Source organism: Delphinapterus leucas, chromosome 19, assembly GCF_059928025.1.
Source record: "Delphinapterus leucas isolate spDelLeu-1000000601 "Yukka" chromosome 19, BTC_Dleu_Yukka2, whole genome shotgun sequence".
Lineage (NCBI taxonomy): Eukaryota > Metazoa > Chordata > Mammalia > Artiodactyla > Monodontidae > Delphinapterus > Delphinapterus leucas.
This window is the reverse complement of record NC_143147.1, coordinates 49,739,461-49,760,169: the sequence shown is the minus strand read 5'-3', so window position 1 is coordinate 49,760,169 and position 20,709 is coordinate 49,739,461. Positions and strand designations below refer to the sequence as shown.

Here is a 20,709-nt window from a genome sequence, read left to right as displayed (position 1 = left end):
ACTCTAAGAGCACCCCGCCCCGCGTGGAGTGGGTAGGGCCTATCGGAACGTAGGGCGTGATGACGCCACGAGTTGCTGGGAGGGTTTCATGCCTAAACTCGCTCAATTTGCGCCTGGCAAGAGGTCCGTATTGATATCCAGGAGGCTGGTCTTCAACCGCCTCCCGAAGGGATGTGGAGCTAGGTTGTTGGACTTAAAATAAAACCAAACTGGAGACAAGGAAGAACCCTATGGGATTCAGACTTCCTTGTCCGAGTTTAGCTCGTGCTGAAAATAAGGCATAAAATCTCTGCAGCCTGGGAGTGCGGATGGGGGCAGAGTGCGTTTGTGTGTGATTACTTAAGTTTAATAAAATTTAGGGGTCCACTCTGTGAGGCCCAGGGCTAACACATTCAGGGGGAGGGGTGGTAAAAAAACAGCGCCAGAATGTAGTCTGCTGGAAGCTTTGCTCTGGGCTGCTGTGTATTGTGAGGCCGGAGGAAAGAGAGAGGCTTCAGGGAGTACGTTGGGGCGCCTTTATGCATCCAGACAGACACTGTAGTGAAATGGGGGAACAGAATAATAGTACACCTAAGGAGCACCTAAGAATCCTCCAAGGGAAAGAAATTGGACCTGAAACCCTGGCCACTTATCTTTCAAAGGAATCCTCCAGCGATTCTGCAGGAGGAGGATACAGGTTCCAATTTCTTAAGACACAAAACAAAAACTCCCTTCCTATCGTGGAACTTTTATCTCTTCCATAAATGGAAGTTTTAAGTTTTAGACCAGGTCAGACCCTGCAAGACAACCTAGCCCTGTTGTAAGGTCCTAGAGGGCAGAGAATATGTTTCGACTATATTCTCCTTTATATTTATACAGAGAGAGGGTATTCTCTGTATTCCTCCTTTTGCACTATTGCAGCGAATAGCTCCTTGCACTGAACAGCCACTTGCTCAATGGAAAAGTGTGTGCTCCAGTTTTAGGGGAAAAATGCCTTGGCCAATTCCTCCCTAACTGTTCCCCTGCCCCCTAGGACTGGGAGAAGGATAACAGGACTTTTGAATCATCACTGGAATAAACTCATGAAAATCTCTTCTTTGTAACACCATATCTGTAACTGAAGGTGGGCATGAGAATGGTAAAGGAAGAAAACCGACAGGTTTTGTTGTTCATCTTCATGAGGTTACCCTTCTGGATAGTTAAGGTGTTAGCTCACTTCATTGTTAAGTTTACATCACAAGGGAAAAACAATCAAGTCAGCAGGTATGTCCTTGAGCAAAATAGCGAGGCCTTGGAAGATGCCCCGGAATGGGGAGGATGGCTTAACGCAAAGCTTTTGTCAGTGGGTCATGAATTCTTGGTGAGTGAGGGAAGCAGCCTGGGTAGGGTGTGGCTAAGAATGGGGAGAGTCTGACTCCTGGGGCCAAAAACCTTGCAGAAATTATTCCACCCATAAAACTATTTTAAAAGAGATTGGGGGAAGATGTTAAAAGCCAGCTTTAGGCAGAGGAGGCTGGTATGAACCCAACAGTTTTATGAGACTGAATGTCTGTATTAGCCCTTCCACGTGCCAAACCTACCCATATGACAACCACGCTAATTGGGGGCAGAAGAAGGAAAGGTGAAATGAGAAGATAATATCACACTTTCTTTTTAAAGTTTTGCATCAGTCTAATTCTTGGGTACCGTTTATTTATTTAGTTTTACTTATCTGCATTTTTTTTTATTATCTGCATTTTTAAAGAAATTTTATTATTTTTTTTTTGGCCGCGCCGCACAGCCTGCAGGATCTTAGATCGAACCCGGGCCCCCAGCATTGGGAGCGTGGAGTCTTACCCACTGGACCACCAGGGAAGTCCCATCTTCTGACTTTAGAATCTAGACTCCATATTCCACACCCTCACAGTTCTTCTCTGAGCATTTTCCAGGTGGTCTGAGGACCGCATGATAGTATTCATGTACATATAATCTATACGTAGTACGATAATGTTTATTTATTTTTTCCTGGCACAAATTAAGAATTTCCTTAGGATAGGTTCTTCAAAGAAAAACACCAAAAGACATCTCACCCAAGGTGAAATAATATTTGTTTCATCAATGCCAGTAAAGCTTGATGTTTTGGAATCATAAGCAGTAGGGGTTTTACCCAGATGATGCACTGGAAGATCTACAACTGGATAAACCATTTCCTGAACTGAGAGAACATTTTCAGTCCTATGATTTGGATCATATGGGGGAAACACATCCATAGCCACACGCCACAGATTATAATCATCGCTGAATATTTAGCACAGTGGAACAATGGAACAAATGGATGAACACCTAGAATGTATAAAGAAAAAGAGGACTTCGGATAGTTGATTAGATAGGGGGTTCTAAAGGGGTAAGGGTTGGGCTAGGAAACTGTTTAATTTTGGTTTTGCTGAAATGGGTCATAGTTTTAAAAGTCTGAGCGCTTCCACTTTTAGAGGACTGAAGCATCAGCAGATGGGTTGTGGAGCCATGGGGCAGGGCACATACAGAGTTGGACAAGTGGAAATTGATTTTCTTGGGTAATCAGCTAAGGTTTCCATCATCCTTAGTCTGCTGGCTCCCAAATGCCCTTGCATGTCAGGACAGGGCACAGTAAAGTAGGGAAGGCCTTAGGAGAGCAGGAAGCCAATGGAAAAGGCAAGTTAGGACGCCTTGGTCAGTAGCTGCAGGAGGGAGAGGCCAGCGTAACGGCACAGAGGCGGGGAAGGGTGTCTGCGTCCCATGTGTCCTGGGGGCCCGATCTCTGCACTTCCAGGCCACTCAGCCCCACTAGGGCCTCTGTGAGGGTCAGTTCCTCTTCCCCAAGAGAGGAAGGCAGCTAAGGCTGCAGGGGGAAAACACCCTCTTTATCCTGGAGGAAATTCTGTTCCATTGTGCTCTCCACCTGGAAGGAACCAAAGTAGTATGAAAAGGAAGAACTAGAAACCTCTCTTCCTTTTTCCTAACTCAAAAAAACCATGAAGAGGGCTACCGTTCTTTTACTATAACCCCTTTTGTTACAACATGACGACTCTGTCTGGGCCTTTTAATAACCCTGAATGATGAGCGGCAATTTGTTTTTAGCCCCATTTGACAGAGGAGTGAATTGAGGCAGACTCAGAGACATTAAGATTTGCTCACATCCCTTGGCTAGGAATAAACCAAGTCAGAGTTTTCTGTCTCTTCTACTAGGATCAGGTTGAAAAACCCAGATAGTTGCCCAGAAGGGCACTCTTTTCCCTCTAGTTGTGAAATAGCAAACAGGAAGAAACATGGAGAGAAATGAGAAGTGGGCATGAGCTCCTGGGAAAAGACAGAGGCCCTGGAGGATGGTTCTGTCATTAGGCGAAATTGTATCTTTCCACTGGTTCTAGCTGACTCCCTCGCAAACTCTCCCCAACATCTGCCATTTTTTCTCACCAGCTTTAGCTGCAAAGGTAAGATCTTTTTCTCCATGGATTGTACCAGCAGCTTCTGTTGGGCTTCACTTAGCTCTGGAGAAGAAAAGCAGAGAAAGAGATGTATGGGTGCAAAGGGGACTACAGGCTCCCAGTGGGTGTATTTCCAGAATGTTGGCATCCGTTGATTCATACATTCATCCATGGTTGAATACCTGCTCTAGGCCAGGCACCTTTGCTGGATGTGTTAGGTAAAAATCATCCTCTCTTCACTCAAGGAACTTGCAGTCTAGTGGAGAAGACAAAGTAACATGCAATTATAATCAGGCTGTTACAGGAGCCATAGCTGAGGGTCTACTTTGGTCTTGGTGTTTGAGGGCAGGCTTGGTGAAGGAACAAACACCTCAGCTTACACGTGAAGGTCCAGAGAGTTTTTCAAGGTGGGGGAATGTTTCTTGCAGAGGGAAGAAGAGAATTCAGGGGCAAGATCAGAAGATGTTATCCTTGAATTAAAACTAACAGATATCGATATAAACGTGATGAGCTTAGCTATATGTAGAAGTTTTAAATATATGGCTGATAAAACTAGGGTTATTTCCCAACCTCTGTTAGCAAGACTAGGCTATGATGACCAAGTGAATCCTTAGGAATGAAACCAACTTTTAAAAGTGTGGATATAAACTACTTAACTGTAGTATAATTGGCCTGACATTTACTTATTTACTCATTCATTCATTCCTTTATTCATCTGGAAATTCATTTAGTGACTCATTCCTACCACTGAATAGGTATATAAATGAAGACCTCACTCCCCACTTACCTGTTAGAGCTCCAAGGAAATAGAGGACAGCACCCATAGCCTCCTTTGAGAGTAGGACACCTTTTGGGAGTGCCTCCAGGGTTACTTCATGTCCTTTGTCTAGAGCTCCTTCAAGCTGTGGGGAAAGTCGGGTGACTGTTTAAGACAACACAGTTAAAGGGCATAGTGCCTGGCACATAGCACTCCCTTGAGATGTGCTAACTATCTCCATTTCCTTGTTTCTTTTTCAAGGTATCAAGCCCTGAAAAGTGCTGGACTCCTGGGTTCCTTGGTGTCTGAGCCCTGGACTCTGGAAAGGAAAGGTCCAGCCCCCTTCCAACGGAGGGGGAGCCTACCCTCTGTCCATGAGGAGGGAGCATGTGCTTCGGGGGAATCTGCACTGTTTGTCCTTCTCCAGAGGGACACAGAGAGCAGTGGCGACCCTGGCAGCCTGGGGAACACTTGACCAGCCTTGGGGAAGGCATCCACTGTCGATTCCTCTAGCTACTGCCCACCTTCTGCCAGATCCGTCAGATAGCCACACACAGCTCCACCAAAAGCCTTCCTTCTTCTGCATCTCCTACCCTTCCCTTGGGTCCTCACCGTGAGCTCCAGGTCTTCTAGCTCCTTTTTCTTCCCTAAGAGTTTGCTGAGGGAGCTGAGCAGGGAGCTCTTCCCTTCTGGGCTCAGCTTCTCCACTTCCAGGGTCTCTCTCGTTTTTTTTTTGTTTTTTTTTTTTTTTTTTCTGTACGCGGGCCTCTCACTGTTGTGGCCTCTCCCGTTGCGGAGCACAGGCTCCAGACGCGCAGGCTCAGCGGCCATGGCTCACGGGCCCAGCCGCTCCGCGGCATGTGGGATCTTCCCGAACCGGGGCACGAACCCGTGTCCCCTGCATCGGCAGGCAGACTCTCAACCACTGCGCCACCAGGGAAGCCCCCGCAAACCACTTTTGACACGTTCGATCAGTCACAGCACCTTCTCCATACACTGCACAAATCTTTTTTTGCATTTCAGTTGCGTTTTTACCTTTCTTGAAATAATAAAGCGTAATATTCAGAAAATGTTGCTTTTTTTCTTCCATCTTCAATATTAAAATGGCTACACAAAAATTCACCAATTTTGGACTTCCCTGATGGCGCAGTGATTAAGAATCCGCCTGCCAGTGTAGGGGACACAGGTTCGAGCCCTGATCTGGGAAGATCCCACATGCCGCGGAGCAACTAAGCCCGTGTGCCACAACTACTGAACCTGCGCTCTAGAGCCTGCAAGCCACAACTACTGAGCCCAAGTGCCACAACTACTGAAGCCCGGGTGCCTAAAGCCCGTGCTCCACAACAAGAGAAGACCCCACTCGCCACGACTAGAGAAAGCCCACGCGCAACAATGAAGACCCAACGCAGCCATAAATAAATAATTCTAAAAATTCACCAATTTTGATTTTTTTTTAAATGCACGCTGATATGACAGCTGTCACAATACAATCTAACAAAGTTGTTTTGAATGAAGTTAAAGACAACTAAGCACTGCTAGAGCCATCTTACAGAAAAAACCAAATGATCTTTTTGGCCAACCCAGTACAATGTTGTGTTGGTTTCAGGTGTACAGCAAAGTGATTCAGTTATACATATATGTACATATTCTTTTTCATATTCGTTTCCATTATGGTTTATTACAGGATATTGAATATAGTTCCCCGTGCTATACAGTAAGACCTTGTTGTTTATATGTTTTATATATAGTAGTTTGTATCTGCTAATCCCAAACTCCTAATTTATCCCTCCCTACCAAGGTCTTGCTCTTATCTTAAATCCCTGCCTGGAAGGAATTTTAAAGGGGACTTTACACACATGGCAGATCTCTAGATGACAAACCAAGACATTTACAAGCAAGGCTCCTGTGGTGTTGGGATATGTGTCTGCGCATCCATATGTATAACCTGAATACCACTGAGCCTTCATACACTCACCTTTAGGGTCTCCTCAGTATCACCCATCAAAAATGAAATGTGACCTTGAAGGCTATGAACAGTAAGTTAGGACTTCTTTATTTTGGCTACACTGCGCAGCATGCGGGATCTTAGTTCCCTGACCAGGGATCAAAACCACACCCCCTGCATTGGAAGCGTGGACTCAACAACTGGACCGCCAGGGAAGTCCCAAGGTCTTTACTGGAGGTTTTCTTGAGGGGCTGGTGGTGAATGGGGGAGATTAGACCACATAACACACAGCAAAAGTTCTAAAAACTTGACTGTTCCTCCTCTGTCCCCAAAGTCTCATTCAGTATGACAGCTGCTCCCAAATCTCTCTCCCCTGTCTTGAAACAAAACAAGACTTTGCCCCTGCTGGGTCCCTGCCCGCATCTTTTGGTTCACTTCCCTTCCCATCCACCCTGGGCTCGTCTTGTGCAGCTATCTAATACCTCCTCCTTCGACAGCTCTAACCATTACCTTCAACAAACATCCCTTCTCCTTAGGCGGTGGGATGGGAGATTGGGCGTGGGGGAAGGCTGACATTAGTCACGCGGTTCCTGTCACAATTGCACATGTATGCAGAAATGTGTGTCTGTGTAATAACCTTTCCATCTCTCTTTTCCTGGTTCTTCCTGGATTTCCATCTCTTCCTCTCTGTATCTCTTATTCAGCACATTGATGTGATACGACAGCAATCCAGCATGTGGTCCTGGGCTGTGCAGTCTCCCATCCTTTAATCAGCTCCAGAGAAGGCAGCTCCACTCCCCACCCTCTTCCCAGCCCACCATTGCCTCAGCCAGACTTTTAGGAGTTTCTTCCTAGTGTCTATCTTCCTCCCACTGACTGCAAGCCAAGGTTTCCGGTTCAGCTCATCCTCCAAAGACTTGGAGAATAGTGATTTCAAGAAGTCACACCTGGGACTTCCCTGGTGGTCCACTGGTTAAGAATCCGCCTTCCAACACAGGGGATGAGGGCTTCATCCCTGGTCAGGGACATAAGATCCCACATGCCACAGGGCACGAAGCCTGAGTGCCACAACTACTGAGTTCACGCGCCTCAACGAGAGAGCCCGAGTGCCGCAACAAAAAGATCCTGTGTTCCACAACTAAGACACGACACAGGGGCTTCCCTGATGGCGCAGTGGTTAAGAGTCTGCCCGGACATGGGTTCGAGCCCTGGTCCGGGAAGATCCCACGTGCCGCGGAGCAACTAAGCCCGTGCGCCACAACTACTGAGCCTGATCTTTACAGCCCACGTGCCCAGAGCCCGTGCTCCACAACAAGAGAGCCACCGCAATGAGAAGCCCGCACAGTGCAACGAAGAATAGCCCCCACTCGCTGAAATTAGAGAAAGCCCGCGTGCAGCAACAAAGACCCAATGCAGCCAAAAAAAAAAATTATTTATTTAAAAAAAAGACCCAACACAGCCAAGAATAAATAAATAAATATTAAAAAAAAAAAGTCACACCTGTTTCTGCTCTTCCTGAGGACCCAGAAAGCCCATCAAGCCAGCTTTCTCTCCTCTGACCTAGAAATCTTGCTCCTTTATTTCTCTTGCCCTCCTTCATTCCCTCTGAACTCTACCAGGCCTGTCCTTATTCTCCTTGTCCTGCTCCCACCCCACCTTCACCCCCTCGCACCATCCCCCCAACTGCATGATGGTGTTCCAAGCAGGAGCCTTTGAGGGTTCAAAGCACAGAGAAAAAATAAGGGCTTGTGAGGTCAGTCAGGTTGGAAGGTCTTGTGCTTTTGGAAAAAAAACATCCATGCCAGGCTTGTCCCAGTGCTGCTCCTCCCACCCAGCATATACTGTCTTTTTGTCACCCTCTACCCCATTCAGCACCAGCTCCTCAAGAAAACCTCCAGTAAAGTCCTTAGGGATAGGCCACAGAATCACTTTAGGGTCCAGAGACTTCTTTTCCTCAGAGTCCTTGTTTATGTTCAGGGGAATCTGGGACACAATTCAAATTGTGTTGGAGGAAATTTAAGTTGGATTAACGTGTAAGTACTCTTCAGGTCAACTAATAGTGATTTATTGAAACAGGAGCCTGGGTAGGGCATGGTGCTGATGCAGGCCACAGGCTTTGTTCTGTATCTCCCTCTGGTGGTCAGTTAAGGGAGGCAATGGGCGATAATTATCCCCGAGTTTTGCTCCAATCTCGTGATTTGTGTGTGGTTGCTAGGAGATGGGGGTCAGGCAAGGGAATCGACTTAGGGGAGGAAGCCCCAGCCACCTGTTCTCTAAGACCCTGACCCACAGAGTACACTGCAGACCCTGAAGACAGACACAGACATTGGGACGGGGCATTATTTACTTAACCATTTTCTTCTTTATTCTCCTTTTTTTTTACAGTTATTTTTCTTCTTTTGGGGGGTGGGGTGGGGTTTCCTTCTGTTGTAGATTTTATTTTATTTTATTGTTTGGCCACGCTGCATGGCATGTGTTATCCTAGTTCCCCGACCAGGGATCGAACCTGTGCCCCCTGCATTTGAAGTGTGGGTTCTTAACCACTGGACCGCCGGGGAAGTCCTTCTTTATTATTCTTAATTTTCTCCTCAGGAAGGGGCCAAAGAGGAAGGAGAGAGGGGTAGGTTACTGAAGTTCAGGAGGGTGGAAGGCACTGATCCTGGCAAGAATGGGAAGAAGCTGACACCCTGGGAGTTATGAGGGCAGGAAGGAGCTTAAAGAACGTGCCTGTAGCAGGCAGAGCCAATTTGTAGGGTGTGGGAAGCCTGGAGTACTTGGGGGAAGGGACCCCCTGCACAGACATACTCCCAGACCTTTGCTGAGTAAAAGGAGGTGGACTAGCTAGGGATGAAGACAGGCTGGAGTGGTGGAGAAGCAGGAAGAATGTGCTGTGAGGACGTTGCATTTTATATTTCTCATGGGGGACTTCCCTGGCGGTCCAGTGGTTAAGATTCTGCGCTTCCACAGCATGGGGAGCGGGTTCAATCCCTGGTCGGGGAACTAAGATCCCCCATGCGAGGCCAAAAAAAAAAATTATATCTCTCATGGGAGGTTGGAAGTTTTGGGGTGCAGATTGCCGACTGTGAGCTATACTTCCATAAATAAACTATACTTCTTTTCTGAATGGAGTAAAACCCCCAGACTCTTTTCTTATCCCCTAAAAAATTGTTCTTCCCAAATTCTCAAATCTGCTTTAGAGCCTAAGACATCTCCAAAATCCTGGCTGAGCAGACACTGGTCAGTGGCTTGTGACACTTATTCAAAGTTGTGCTGAATCACTGAAGAAGTACGTCAAACTCAAGGTCAAACTACAAGGTGCCCTCGCTGCCCCTAGCCGTCTGCTGCCAGGCCCCCTACCTGTAGTCAGGCTAAAGAAGCAGCCGCGCCAGGTGCTGGAGCTCCTGTCCACTCACAGCTGACGAAAGAGAAGCTTTCCTCCTCAGCTGTGACTGCTAGGCCCTCGTGATGGGACAGAGGTCCCAGATCCTTGTTGAAGAGACTGGGTCCCAGATGGAGCCTTTGAAGCTCTGCTTCCAGGAGAACTTGGAGTCGAAGCTCCTCTCCATTTCACCAGCTCCCCCAGGCCTGCACCAAACCCCACTCTGTTTTCCCCAGTTCTGGTTGGGGAAAGCCAGGTGTTGTTGGCCACACCTGAAATACGGTGAGGATGGCATGGAGGGCGCAGAATGGTGACAAGGCATTGGGGTCCCGGGTATAATGGTGTCCATCCCCTTGTATGTCAAGGCTGCAGAGTCCGACTAGGGCTAGGTGACCTTCAGCTCCTCGCCCTAAAAGCCCCTGAGTAGCTTGAAGTGAAGACAGAAGAGCACTGCATCCCCCTGGAAAACTTTGGTACAGGATGATCACCACCTGCACAGTAGAGAATAAACATCACAAGATGCTTTGCATTTGGGGAGCTACCAACTTCAGAGGAGGTCCGCAGTAAAATTTTATTTTATTTTTAAATTATTTATTTAGGCCGTGCCAGGTCTTAGTTGCGGCACGTGGGATCTTTTTTTGTTTTTGTTTTTTTTTAAATTATTTATTTATTTATTTTTGGCTGTGTTGGGTCTTCACTTCTGTGCGAGGGCTTTCTCCAGTTGCGGAGAGCAGGGGCCATTCTTCATTGCGGTACGCGGGCCTCTCACTGTCGCAGCCTCTCTTGTTGTGGAGCACAGGCTCCAGACGCGTAGGCTCAGTAGTTGTGGCTCATGGGCCCAGTCGCTCCGCGGCATGTGGGATCTTCCCAGACCAGGGCTCGAACCCGTGTCCCCTGCATTGGCAGGCGGATTCTCAACCACTGCGCCACCAGGGAAGCCCCCACGTGGGATCTTCGTTGCTGCATGTGGGCTTCTTAGTTGTGGCGTGCATGTGGGATATAGTTCCCCAACCAGGGATGGAACACAGGTGCCCTGCAATGGGAGCATGGAGTCTTACCCACTGGACCCCCAGGGAAGTCCCTGCAGTAAAATTTTAAATTTCAGCCCCTGCCCCCATCCTTGACCCCTTCTACCCATTAGTGCTAGAGCAGAGGAAAAATAGGCATGGGTTAAGAATTTGGAAACCTGAGTTCTGTAGAGAGCTCTGCCAAGAGGCTGCTGTGTGGCCCTGGAGAAGTACCTTCTGCTCTCTGGTCCAGAGTGCTCATCAGTGAGAGAGGGCGTGGAGCTGGATGCGCTCCCACATCGTTTCTAGTGTTCAATTTTACCCTAGTTGTCATCCCTGACACCCATCTTGCGACCCTCAGATCCTCATCAGCTCTGTCTGTTGGGGAAGGAGCACTTTCTCCATGGACATGGCTAGTAGCTGCTGTTGCTCCTTGCTCAGCTCTGCGGAGGGTAAAGGAGTGGAGACCACGTGAGGGACAGGGGCACACTCTCCCTCTGGTGGGCAGCAGATTGTAAGGCAGCTCTGGTAGTTGGTGTGTGTGTGTGTGTGTTGTGTGTGTGTGTGTGTGTGTGTGTGTGTGTGTGTGTGTTGGGGGCAGCAGATTCAATTCCCTCCAGGAGAGGATAAGAGAAGATTCCTAAGAGGATACATTCCCCTTTCTTTTAGGAAAAATGGGTGGGTGGGTGGGTGGGGTAGAAAGGCTTGCACTTCTTGCCTTTTCCTCGGAGGTGACACGTGGGTTTGGACCCTGAGACACTCTGCTTTGTAGCTGGTACCACAGCTGGCTTGATGGACATGCAACCTATGCAGTTGCACTGGGTCCCATGCTTGGTTTAAGCGCTCTGCTGTTGTCATCTTGAATATTTCTTAATAAATTTTTAACAAGGAGCCCTGTATTTTTCATTTTGCAGTGGGACTCGTAAATTACGTTGCACGTCCTTCTTGGTACAATTGGGCCCAACCCAGTAGGCCCATCAGTCACAGCGGAGACTGACCCCATACCCGCTCCCGACCCTCATCACTCAGAACTTCCAGCACGTAGAGGATGTATCCAGCCAGTATGGAACTGAGTTTGCTATAGAAGTCTCCTGTAGTCATTCGAGGACGGAGTAACCAGGCCCGCCCCTCGGACTCCCAGAACCTCTGGCTTGTTAAAATCCAGGGCCCCATCCACCTGGCAGAGAGATGGGAAGTGATCAGCTAGATACCCCTGCAGTTAGTGAGACAGAAAGCTCCCCGACGGAGAGGGAGCAGGTCTCCCCACTCAGAGTGAGGATTCCCTCAGGGCAGGAGCCTAGTCTCTCCCTTAGCATAAAGAATCCTCCCTCGAGTGGACGTGCTGGCTGAGATCTCCCCGGAGGAGGCCAGTCACGCTCCATCCAACCTGCATCTGGCCCCTGCAACCCGTAGCCCCGCCCCAGGCCGCCCACTCCCGCCCCCAGCTATGTTAAGCCCCACCCCTCGCTCCCGTAGCCCCGCCTTCACCATCCGGCCCCACCCCCGCGGCGGACAGTCTAGCCATCACCAGTTTAGCCCCGCTCCCAGGGATCCCCGCCAGCCGTTTAAGCCCCGCCTCTCGCCCCCTCAGTCCTGCAGTCACCACTCCAGCGTGCTCCGGAACTCCCTCATCACCCCGCCCCCAGCCTCCCGCAATCTCGCCCACTCCGTCCCGGCCCCGCCCCCAGGAGCCCCGGCCCCGCCCCCAGGAGCCCCAGCCCCGCCCCCGCCGTGTCCCACAGCTCCTGCAGCCTCCGCCCCTGGCCCAGCAGCGCCGATCCTTCCCTCAGCCCGGCGGTCTGCTGTTCGGGGTCAGGCCCTTCAGCACCAGCAGCTCCTCCTCCACCTAAGCCAGTAGCTCCCGAAACCTCTTGGGCTCCCGGGGGACCGGCTCAGGCCCAGACAGAGCTATGAGGACAGGACAGTGGTGACTAGGACCCTACTTTGCTCCGTCTGCCTTCACATAACTTCACCCAGAGGGTCCCCCCACCCCCAGGCACAGAGGCCCCCTTCTGAGGCTTGGTGTCCTGTGTCTCCCTCAAGTACCCCTCCCCAGGGAAAGAGGATCGGGGCAGGGTCTGGTGTAGGGTGACGGGGGAGCTCAGCTCCTTACAGTATTTTTTGATGGACGTTGAGGACACTGCAGAGGGGAAAGGGACTCCACGGGTGACTGTGACCGAAGAAGGAGGACTGAGAGCCCTAAAGGAAGAGGCGTCCTCCTGACCGCTGGTGCAGCCCGGGGTGGGTTCAGCCTCATCCTGCCTAGAAGAGCCTGGTGGAGCCTGGGGCAGGGGGAGGATGCACTTAAAGGCCCAGGAAACCCGTGGCTGGGATGCCTGTCATCACTGCATTCTGAGAGACCCCTCTGCATCCCACCCACCACCACCCCAGGGTTTTGAGAAAGGGTTCTGGGCTTGAATTCCTCACTTGACCGGTTTCTTTCGTTTGCTGGAGAAGGGGGATCTTTGTGTCCCTCTCGCCTTCTGAGACTTTGTCCCCCCTTCCCCAGCCCCCATCACATTATGGGATGTGGAGGGAAGAAGAGTCCTTCAGCTTCTCTCACCTTCGGAGGGGAACAGCTTCAGGTTCTGGTCCTTGAACGGGAGGATGTCTGTGAGGGCTCAGAAATGGGGCACTGGCTGTCACTGACTCCCTACTCCTCCTTGCCTTTCCTGGCCAGCTCGCCTCACCACACATACACACATAGTGTGGTCTCCGAGAGGGGAGGAGTGGTGAGAGGTGTATGCTTTAGGGAGCTGCACAGAAAGTGTTGGAAGGGCCTGAGGCAGGGGCTGGGGTCATCAGTTGGTTTGGGGGGCAGAGCCTAAAGAGGAATGGAAGACCCCCACCGCCCAGATTTCAGCCCTGAGACTGGGGGACCAACCCTGGGCTGTCTGCCTCCCCTCCTCTCCTTCACATTCACCCGGCTTCCATCCAGGGCACCCCCCTGCTCTACCCAGTGACTACTGCTTGGGGTAGGCTGATGGTGGTGTTGGGACTGAGAGAGCCCTGGGGAAAGACAGGTCGTCAAAGGGCAGGTGGTGGTGGGGGAAGATGGAAGAGAAATGAAGAGAGGGGAACTTGGCAGAGGGAGGTGAGAACTCTGGCAGGGGCTGGAGCTGTGAGGGAAAAGCACCCGCTGGAGTCTCAAAGCCTGGGGTTTGCTCACGGATTGCCCACTGAGTAGCTGGTGAGCCAATGGACTTTTCTGAGGTAGTTTCCTAAACATGTGAGATGGGGATTGCAATAGCAAGTAGCCTACCTATCTCATGTGAAATAATAGATGGAAAAATCCTTAGAAAAGAGAAGAGCGGTATTATAAAAGATGAAGACGCCATTATTAGGGGAAATGGATGAGAGGCAGGTATGGACGGGAGAGAGGTACATTAGGATGCCCTAATGATGGGCAAGGATGCAGGGGAGATTCAAGGGCTGTGGGAGGGAAGGAGTGGGGGCAAGCGTGTGTATGGATGGGGTGGGGCATGGAAAGCATCTTGGAGGTTCCCAACTCTGAATCCAGCAGCAGTGAGGAGGGGGATGGAATGGCCCCTCCAGTCTCGCTCCCCTCCTCCAGGGTGGCTTCCCTCAGCATCTCACAGCCTCGGTCACCATGTACAGACAGGTTTTCCCCATGCTCCTGAAGCTTCTTAGCTTCTTGAGCTGTGGGGGTGGAGCTGGCTCTGAGTGGGTGGGGCTCTCTTCCGATCCATGTCCAGCTCCCTTAGTGGCACCCCTAGGTCTACCCTTCCCTCAGCCCATTCCCTTGGAAGGAAGCGTGTGTGTGTGTGTGTGTGTGTGTGTGTGTGTGTGTCTCAGAGGGACAGGGGACCTGTGGGTTCTAGTCTTGCTTCTTCCCTGACTCCCTGTGTGACCTTGGACAACTCACCATCCCTCTCTGGGCCTTTTTGTAAAGTGAAGACCCCTGCCATCTCTGATAGCCTGAACCCCGCTGGGTGGGGGCATGCCCCTTGGTGCCAGCCCCCTTGGCTGGCCTGGCATCCTCAACCTGCCTCCCCACCTCACTCAGCAGCTCACCCCTTCTTAGGTTTTCCAGATCATTCACAATGCTGAGGTTTTGGATGTCCATGGAATTTTGACATTTGCTGCTGACTGTGACAGAGATATTCACCAGGAGCCCTACGACTGCAGTCTTGGTGATCTTGGAGTCTTTTCTTGGTTCTCCAGGACAGACACCATGCCATTGTGCTTGTTCCCATACATCCTTTGAGAGAACCTTCCCTGATGGCTTGACTCTGCATGATAAATTGCCCCGACCCCTAAAATGAATGAAAATTGAGTGCTGACTTCAGACATTAGTTTCAGTGTGGGGACTTGAGTTTTTTGTTTGTTTGTTTGTTTGTTTTGCGGTATGCAGGCCTCTCACTGTTGTGGCCTCTCCCGTTGCGGAGCACAGGCTCCGGAACCGCAGGCTCAGCGGCCATGGCTCACGGGCACAGCCGCTCCGCGGCACGTGGGATCCTCCCGGACCGGGGCATGAACCCGCGTCACCTGCATCGGCAGGCGGACTCTCAACCACTGCGCCACCAGGGAAGCCCTTTTGTTTTTTTTTTAAAACTTCTAAAAGAGGAAGAGAGTAATCGTCATAAGTGCAGAAATGAGTGTTGTGACTGGGAGGAGATAAGCTGGATTTTCCAGGGACCTGAGGCAGGTGTGTGGGTGTGGTGGTGATTGTGGGACATTAATCGGGGACAGAGAGACAAGAACAGAGAAGGGCCATGATGTGCTGAATCAGGTGCTGGAGAGCCATCTTCACCCATTCAAAGGGCTGTCGTTTCCGGGGGAGACTGGGCTGCTCTGCACAGCCTCAGGGCAGATCTTGGTCCCGTGGAGGAAGGAACAAGGAGGCAGCCCTGGTAGAACAAGCATTTTTCCAATAGTCTTTCTGCATTATTTACTTCTGCCCTCATAGGAGGGAAACTTTCTCAAATGCATCACGGGCTCCCTGTCCCTGAAAGTGGACACTCCAAGATTTGACCTTTTTTGCAGGTAACTCAAAGTCAGTGAGATTAATAGTATACATTTTGCCAACATCCATAGGCCCCCTAGAGGCGGGGAGGATAATTTGTCCACACAGGGTCATTTAGAAGACACTACATGTAAATTGGTGCAGCCACTATGGAAAACAGTACGGAGTTCATCAAAAAACTAAAAATAGAGTTGCCATATGATCCAGCAATCCCACTCCTGGGCATATACCTGAAGAAAACTGTAATTTGAAGAGATACATGAACCCCTATGTTTATTGCAGCACTATTTACAATAGCCAAGACATGGAAACAACCTCAATGTCCATCAATAGATGAATGGATAAAGAAGATGTGGTACATATATACAGTGGAATACTACTCGGCCATAAAAAAGAATGAAATGAAATAATGCCATTTGCAGCAACATGGATGGACCTAGAGATTATTGTACTAAGTCAGAAAGAGAAAGACAAATATCATATGACATCACTTATATGTGGAACCTAAAATATGACACAAATGAACTTATCTCCAAAATAAAAACAGACTCACAGACATAGAGAACAGACTTGTGGTTGCCAAGGAGGAGGAGGGGTGGGGGAGAGATGCATCAGGAGTTTGGGATTAGCAGATGCAGACTATTATATATAAAATAGATAAACAACAAGGTCCTACTGTGTAGCACAGGAAACTGTATTCAATATCCTGTAATAAACCATAATGGCCAAGAATATGGAAAACAATGTAGGTACTTCCTTGGCGGTCCAGTGGCTAAGACTCCATGCTCCCAATGCAGGGGGCCCGGCTTTGATCCCTGGTCAGCGAACTAGATCCTACATGCCGCAACTAAGAGTTTGCATGCCACAGCTAAAGATACTGCATGCTGCAACTAAAAAGATCCCACGTGCCGCAACTAAGACCCGGCACAGCCAAATAAATAAATATTAAAAAACCAAAAAGAATGTATATACATGTATAACTGAGTCACTTTGCTGTACACCAGAAACTATCAAAACATTGTAAGTCAACTATACTTCAATAAAATAAATTTTAAAAAAGAAGACATTACAGGGCCCTACTGCATTGCTTTTTGAGTTCTTAAAAATACCTTTAGTAAGGTCTCTCCCTGCTGTCAGGCTGTTGATAATCCCTGCTATTATTCTATCTGTAGTGAACTTTTTTCCTACTTCAAATATAGTGCTTCTAACCTGTTGTATCAAGGAAACCATAGTTCCAAAATTATTAGAACTCTATGTAAAATAAGATTTTAAAACATAGGCAAAATAAATGGGTTCTGAGTGAGTGCTCCTGTGAACAAAGTATCTGAGCCTTTGCTTTAGATGCCCCTTCTGGGCTCACGTGGCCCCTGCGCCCACCTCTGTCGCCCAGGCTGTCATCACTAACTGTCAGGTCTTCCAAGGATGGGCACCACAATTTCCTTATCTTTGAATCTGCAGCACCTGGTATGTAGTAGTAACTCAATAAATGTTTGTTGAACGAGCCAGTGGACTTCTGGTGGCATGCGCTTTGGCAGCTAAGATGCCTTGCTCTGTCTGCTTGGTTTTCTGCCTTCCTGGTTTGGGAAATCATGCCTTACAGGCAACCGAGGTTGCTGATAACAGGACCCCAGAGAAACGAGGGGAAACTGTTTCTGGTTGGAACTCCCCATAGTCTAATGGGGGAGGTACTTGGAAGAAGCTGCCTGGGTTCTCCTGGTTTTGATACTGACACCCCTCATTCAGGGTTGCACTTGGAATGTCTGCACAGGAGCCCAGGACAGGAAGGGTGGGGCACTACTTCTTAACGGCCTCCCTCAGCTCCCTTGTACTCGGTTTGTTCTCTCTCCACTTCCTTTAGTAGATAACTAGGCTTTGTACGTGCTTCAGTCTCTGTGTCTGGGGGATGTCTTGGTCTCACCAGCATCAGAGCTCTCCAAAGAGAAAGGACCCTATTTCTTCCATTAGTCTGGGGGTTCCCTGAGAGATAGGGTCATAGCTCTCCTCCTCAGACTGGGGCTCCCTGAGGGCAGCATCTGCTTCCTCTGCTGCTCCAGAAGCTGGTGGTGGAAGGGCTGAGTGAGGGACTCTCCTCTCCTCCCACCTCCACCCACAGACCACCGGCTCCAGGGTGCTGCCCATGGATGACAAGCCGGGATCTGCCTTCCTGGGTTCTTGCATCAGAGCTGGACCAGGCGTGTAGCTGGGCTCTCTTGGTAGCTGGCAGCCTTTTTTTTTTTTTTTTGGCTGTGTTGGGTCTTCGTTGCTGCGCACGGGCTTTCTCTAGTTGTGGCGAGCGGGGGCTACGCTTCGTTGCGGTGTGCGGACTTCTCATTGCAGTGGCTCCTCTCGTGGCGGAGCATGGGCTCTAGGCGCACGGGCTTCCGTAATTGTAGCACGTGGGCTCAGTAGTTGTGGCTCACAGGCTCTAGAGCACAGGCTCAGTAGTTGTGGCGCACGGGCTTAGCTGCTCCGCGGCATGTGGGATCTTCCTGGACCAGGGCTCGAACCCGTGTCTCCTGCATTGGCAGGCGGATTCTTACCCACTGCTCCACCAGGGAAGCAGCTTTGTTCCTGGCTCCAGCACATCCCGATGGGAGAGGTTGGTCTTGACATAACGTGTCCCCCTTTCCTCTGTACCAGGCAGAATGTCCAGAAGCAGGCAACCAAAAAGAGGCCATCCAGCTGCCTTGCCAGGGCCCACGTGGCATCTCGGAACACTGGTTCTATGATCACTGGTCTCCGGCAGAGATAAGGATGGGGCTGAAACCACTTATGCCACCCCTTCCTGCCTGCCCAGAGGACAAGCACAACCCAGAGGCCAGGGTGCTGATGGTAGGGCTTAGGGGTTCAGTAACTGTTGTCCTAGCAGGAGCTTCTCTGAGGCTGTGGCGGCCCCACTTTGCCCAGTCTCCTGTGATGGGCTGAGCTGAAGTTACTGCGTTGGACACCCCCCTCACACCAAGTTCTGACTCAGAGACCCCAACTGGCTCGGGTGAAGAGGTCTCTCCCTGGGGAGGAGAGCCGGTGAAGCACCTGTCTGCCACCTCCCTACCCTGCCCCCCCATATTTTGCCCCACTTGTCCTCCCTCTCCTTTTCCTCCTGTCCTAGCTCCAGAGAGGGAAAGAAATTTGAGCCAGAGGGGAGCCATAATGATAACTGGTGGGACGTTTATTATCCAGGGCTCCAGGACCCTTCCTGATCTGGGCTCCAAGCAAAGCTTCCCTCCCTGGATCTTTTCCCATCCTGAACTTACCTCTGAGCATTGGGGTTAGGGGTGACGGTAGGGGAACCCACTCTCTGCAGACCTTAAAGATGCTATCTCCCCTGCTCAGGATGACAGGAATTTGAATGAACCTCCAGGAATGGGCATCAACGATAGGGACACGGTGCCCCACCCGACCCCCACCCTCCCACCCCCATGGGTCTCCACAATCTATTTCCCAGAACCTAGGGAGATGAGTCCCAGCCTGATTCCAGAAGGGGGTGGGTGAGCAGAGTGGGACAGATTCTGAGAGTGGCAGGGGAGGGAGTGACGGAGGGTTTGATAGGGATGGGGCCAGGATTCTAAGGCCCAGGCCAGGATGTGGCTGGGTGGACGGTCAAAGCTACAGCCTGAAACTTCCCACATCCAAATTCTTTCCTCCATCCCTGAGCACCTCTGGAAATGAAGAGGGAGGCCCATGAGAAAAGAAGATGGGGGGCTGTCCCATGTTCTTCTGAGATGAGTCAAGTTGAGGTTTCCTGGATGAGGTGAGGAAGCTCAGCGTTGGAGTGGTGGGAAGAGCCTCAGGGATCAAGAGAGGAGGGGGCAGGGCTGGAAAGGAGACAGGGAAGTCAGGATGGGTCAGAGGGACGAGGGGAGGTGACTGGATTCCTCTTTGCCACTCCTTGAGTGGCCTCCTAGTCTGCCCCAGGCTCTGCCGTAAGTTGGGTGGAACCCTGGTTCAGTGGTTCTTATCTTCAGTTTCTACTACGGGTTCCAAGAGCTTTCCCAAAGTGGCTGTTTCCTCCATGGAAGCCACATGATGAACCACCCTCACAGGGGCAAGGGGCCGGGAGTGTTGGCCCCTTTGGGTCCCTTGAAAAGCCTATTTGGTTATAGGGATGTCTCATATGGCCCCCTCCTTCAGCCAACCTGGTCTCTGCCCTCCCCCTCTGCCCAGGAATTCTTTTACTAACTTTGGGCACATCTAGTTTCTCCCTACCCCTTGCTCAGACTCCCGCTGAGAGAAGGGACAGACAGTTAAGAGAGTACCGGCTCCCTCTTCCTTTGCTTCCTGTGCACCCCGAGCAGGCTGGAGACTGATGCCTGGGCTTTGGCCTCCTTCCCTCCTCCCTTGTTGTCCTCCCTCCATGTCCCCTTCCATTCCCCATCCTTCTTCCATTCCATCATCATTAATGCATAGGCCCTGGCATGCCTGGCAGACAGGCTCTGGTGTCAGGAGCTGGGAGGTAGCATGGGAGAAAGGAGCTGGCACCCAGCCCAGTGGGAGCACCCGCACCAAAGGGGTGGTGGAGGTAGCAGAGAAGGCCTCAACACCCTCCCACTCCGCACTGCGGGGCCACATGTGTTCAACAAACTGAATGATAAGAAAGAGATCGGGGCATTAATAAAGGGGCTTTATTGGATTGTCCAGTGATGTTCTGGGGATGGGAAACCTCCCCACCTCCCTTCCAGCTCTCTAGTGACCCATCCCCAGCTCAGGCAGCGCAGAAAGTTCTTCTCCCCCAAGGGAAATGGTTCAGGAAGCCCTTCTGGGTAAAAAGGAGAGAGCAGAGAGATAGGGAATCTCTGGAAAAGGAAGCAGGGAACCCTAAGCCAGGGGGTCACAATAGAAGGTACAGGGAGAAGAGCCTGGGGCCGTGAGAGAGGCAAGAAGCATGGGGCAGGGGGCGGGGAGGGGAGCTTTTCGGCAGAGGCGGCGGGAGAAGAGAGGAAGAGCCCACGGGCTCCTTTCTGACCTCACTGCCAGCTTGGTCCCGCCATCCCCTTGCCCCTCTATGCGTCCTCTTCTCCAGCCCCCAGATACGTCCTGCCGCTGCTCAGACATTCGAAGTTGTTTTACATCTTCTTCGTCTTGGTCCGCCATCTTTCAGCTGGGGGCCTCCCTCTTCTGCCCAAAGCCCCCGTCATTCTTGCAGAGTCAGTTCAAACATCCGTACGGCGCAGGCTTTGAGATCACCTCCGCCACGCTCTCAAGCTGCCTGCTC

The 20,709-nt window shown here is 50.6% G+C and overlaps 1 protein-coding gene across 1 annotated transcript; it reads right to left on the bottom strand.

The window, feature by feature from the left end:
• Window positions 1-2,498: 2,498 nt before the first annotated feature.
• Window positions 2,499-20,588, bottom strand: GSDMA (gasdermin A). Its single transcript, XM_089901830.1, is given in 9 exon segments — window positions 2,499-2,701; window positions 2,704-2,896; window positions 3,412-3,485; window positions 4,210-4,324; window positions 4,792-4,983; window positions 11,516-11,687; window positions 12,557-12,650; window positions 13,074-13,104; window positions 20,466-20,588. Coding segments are annotated over 9 exon segments (1,041 nt in total). The 3' UTR covers window positions 2,499-2,654.
• Between the last annotated feature and the right edge of the window lie 121 nt (window positions 20,589-20,709).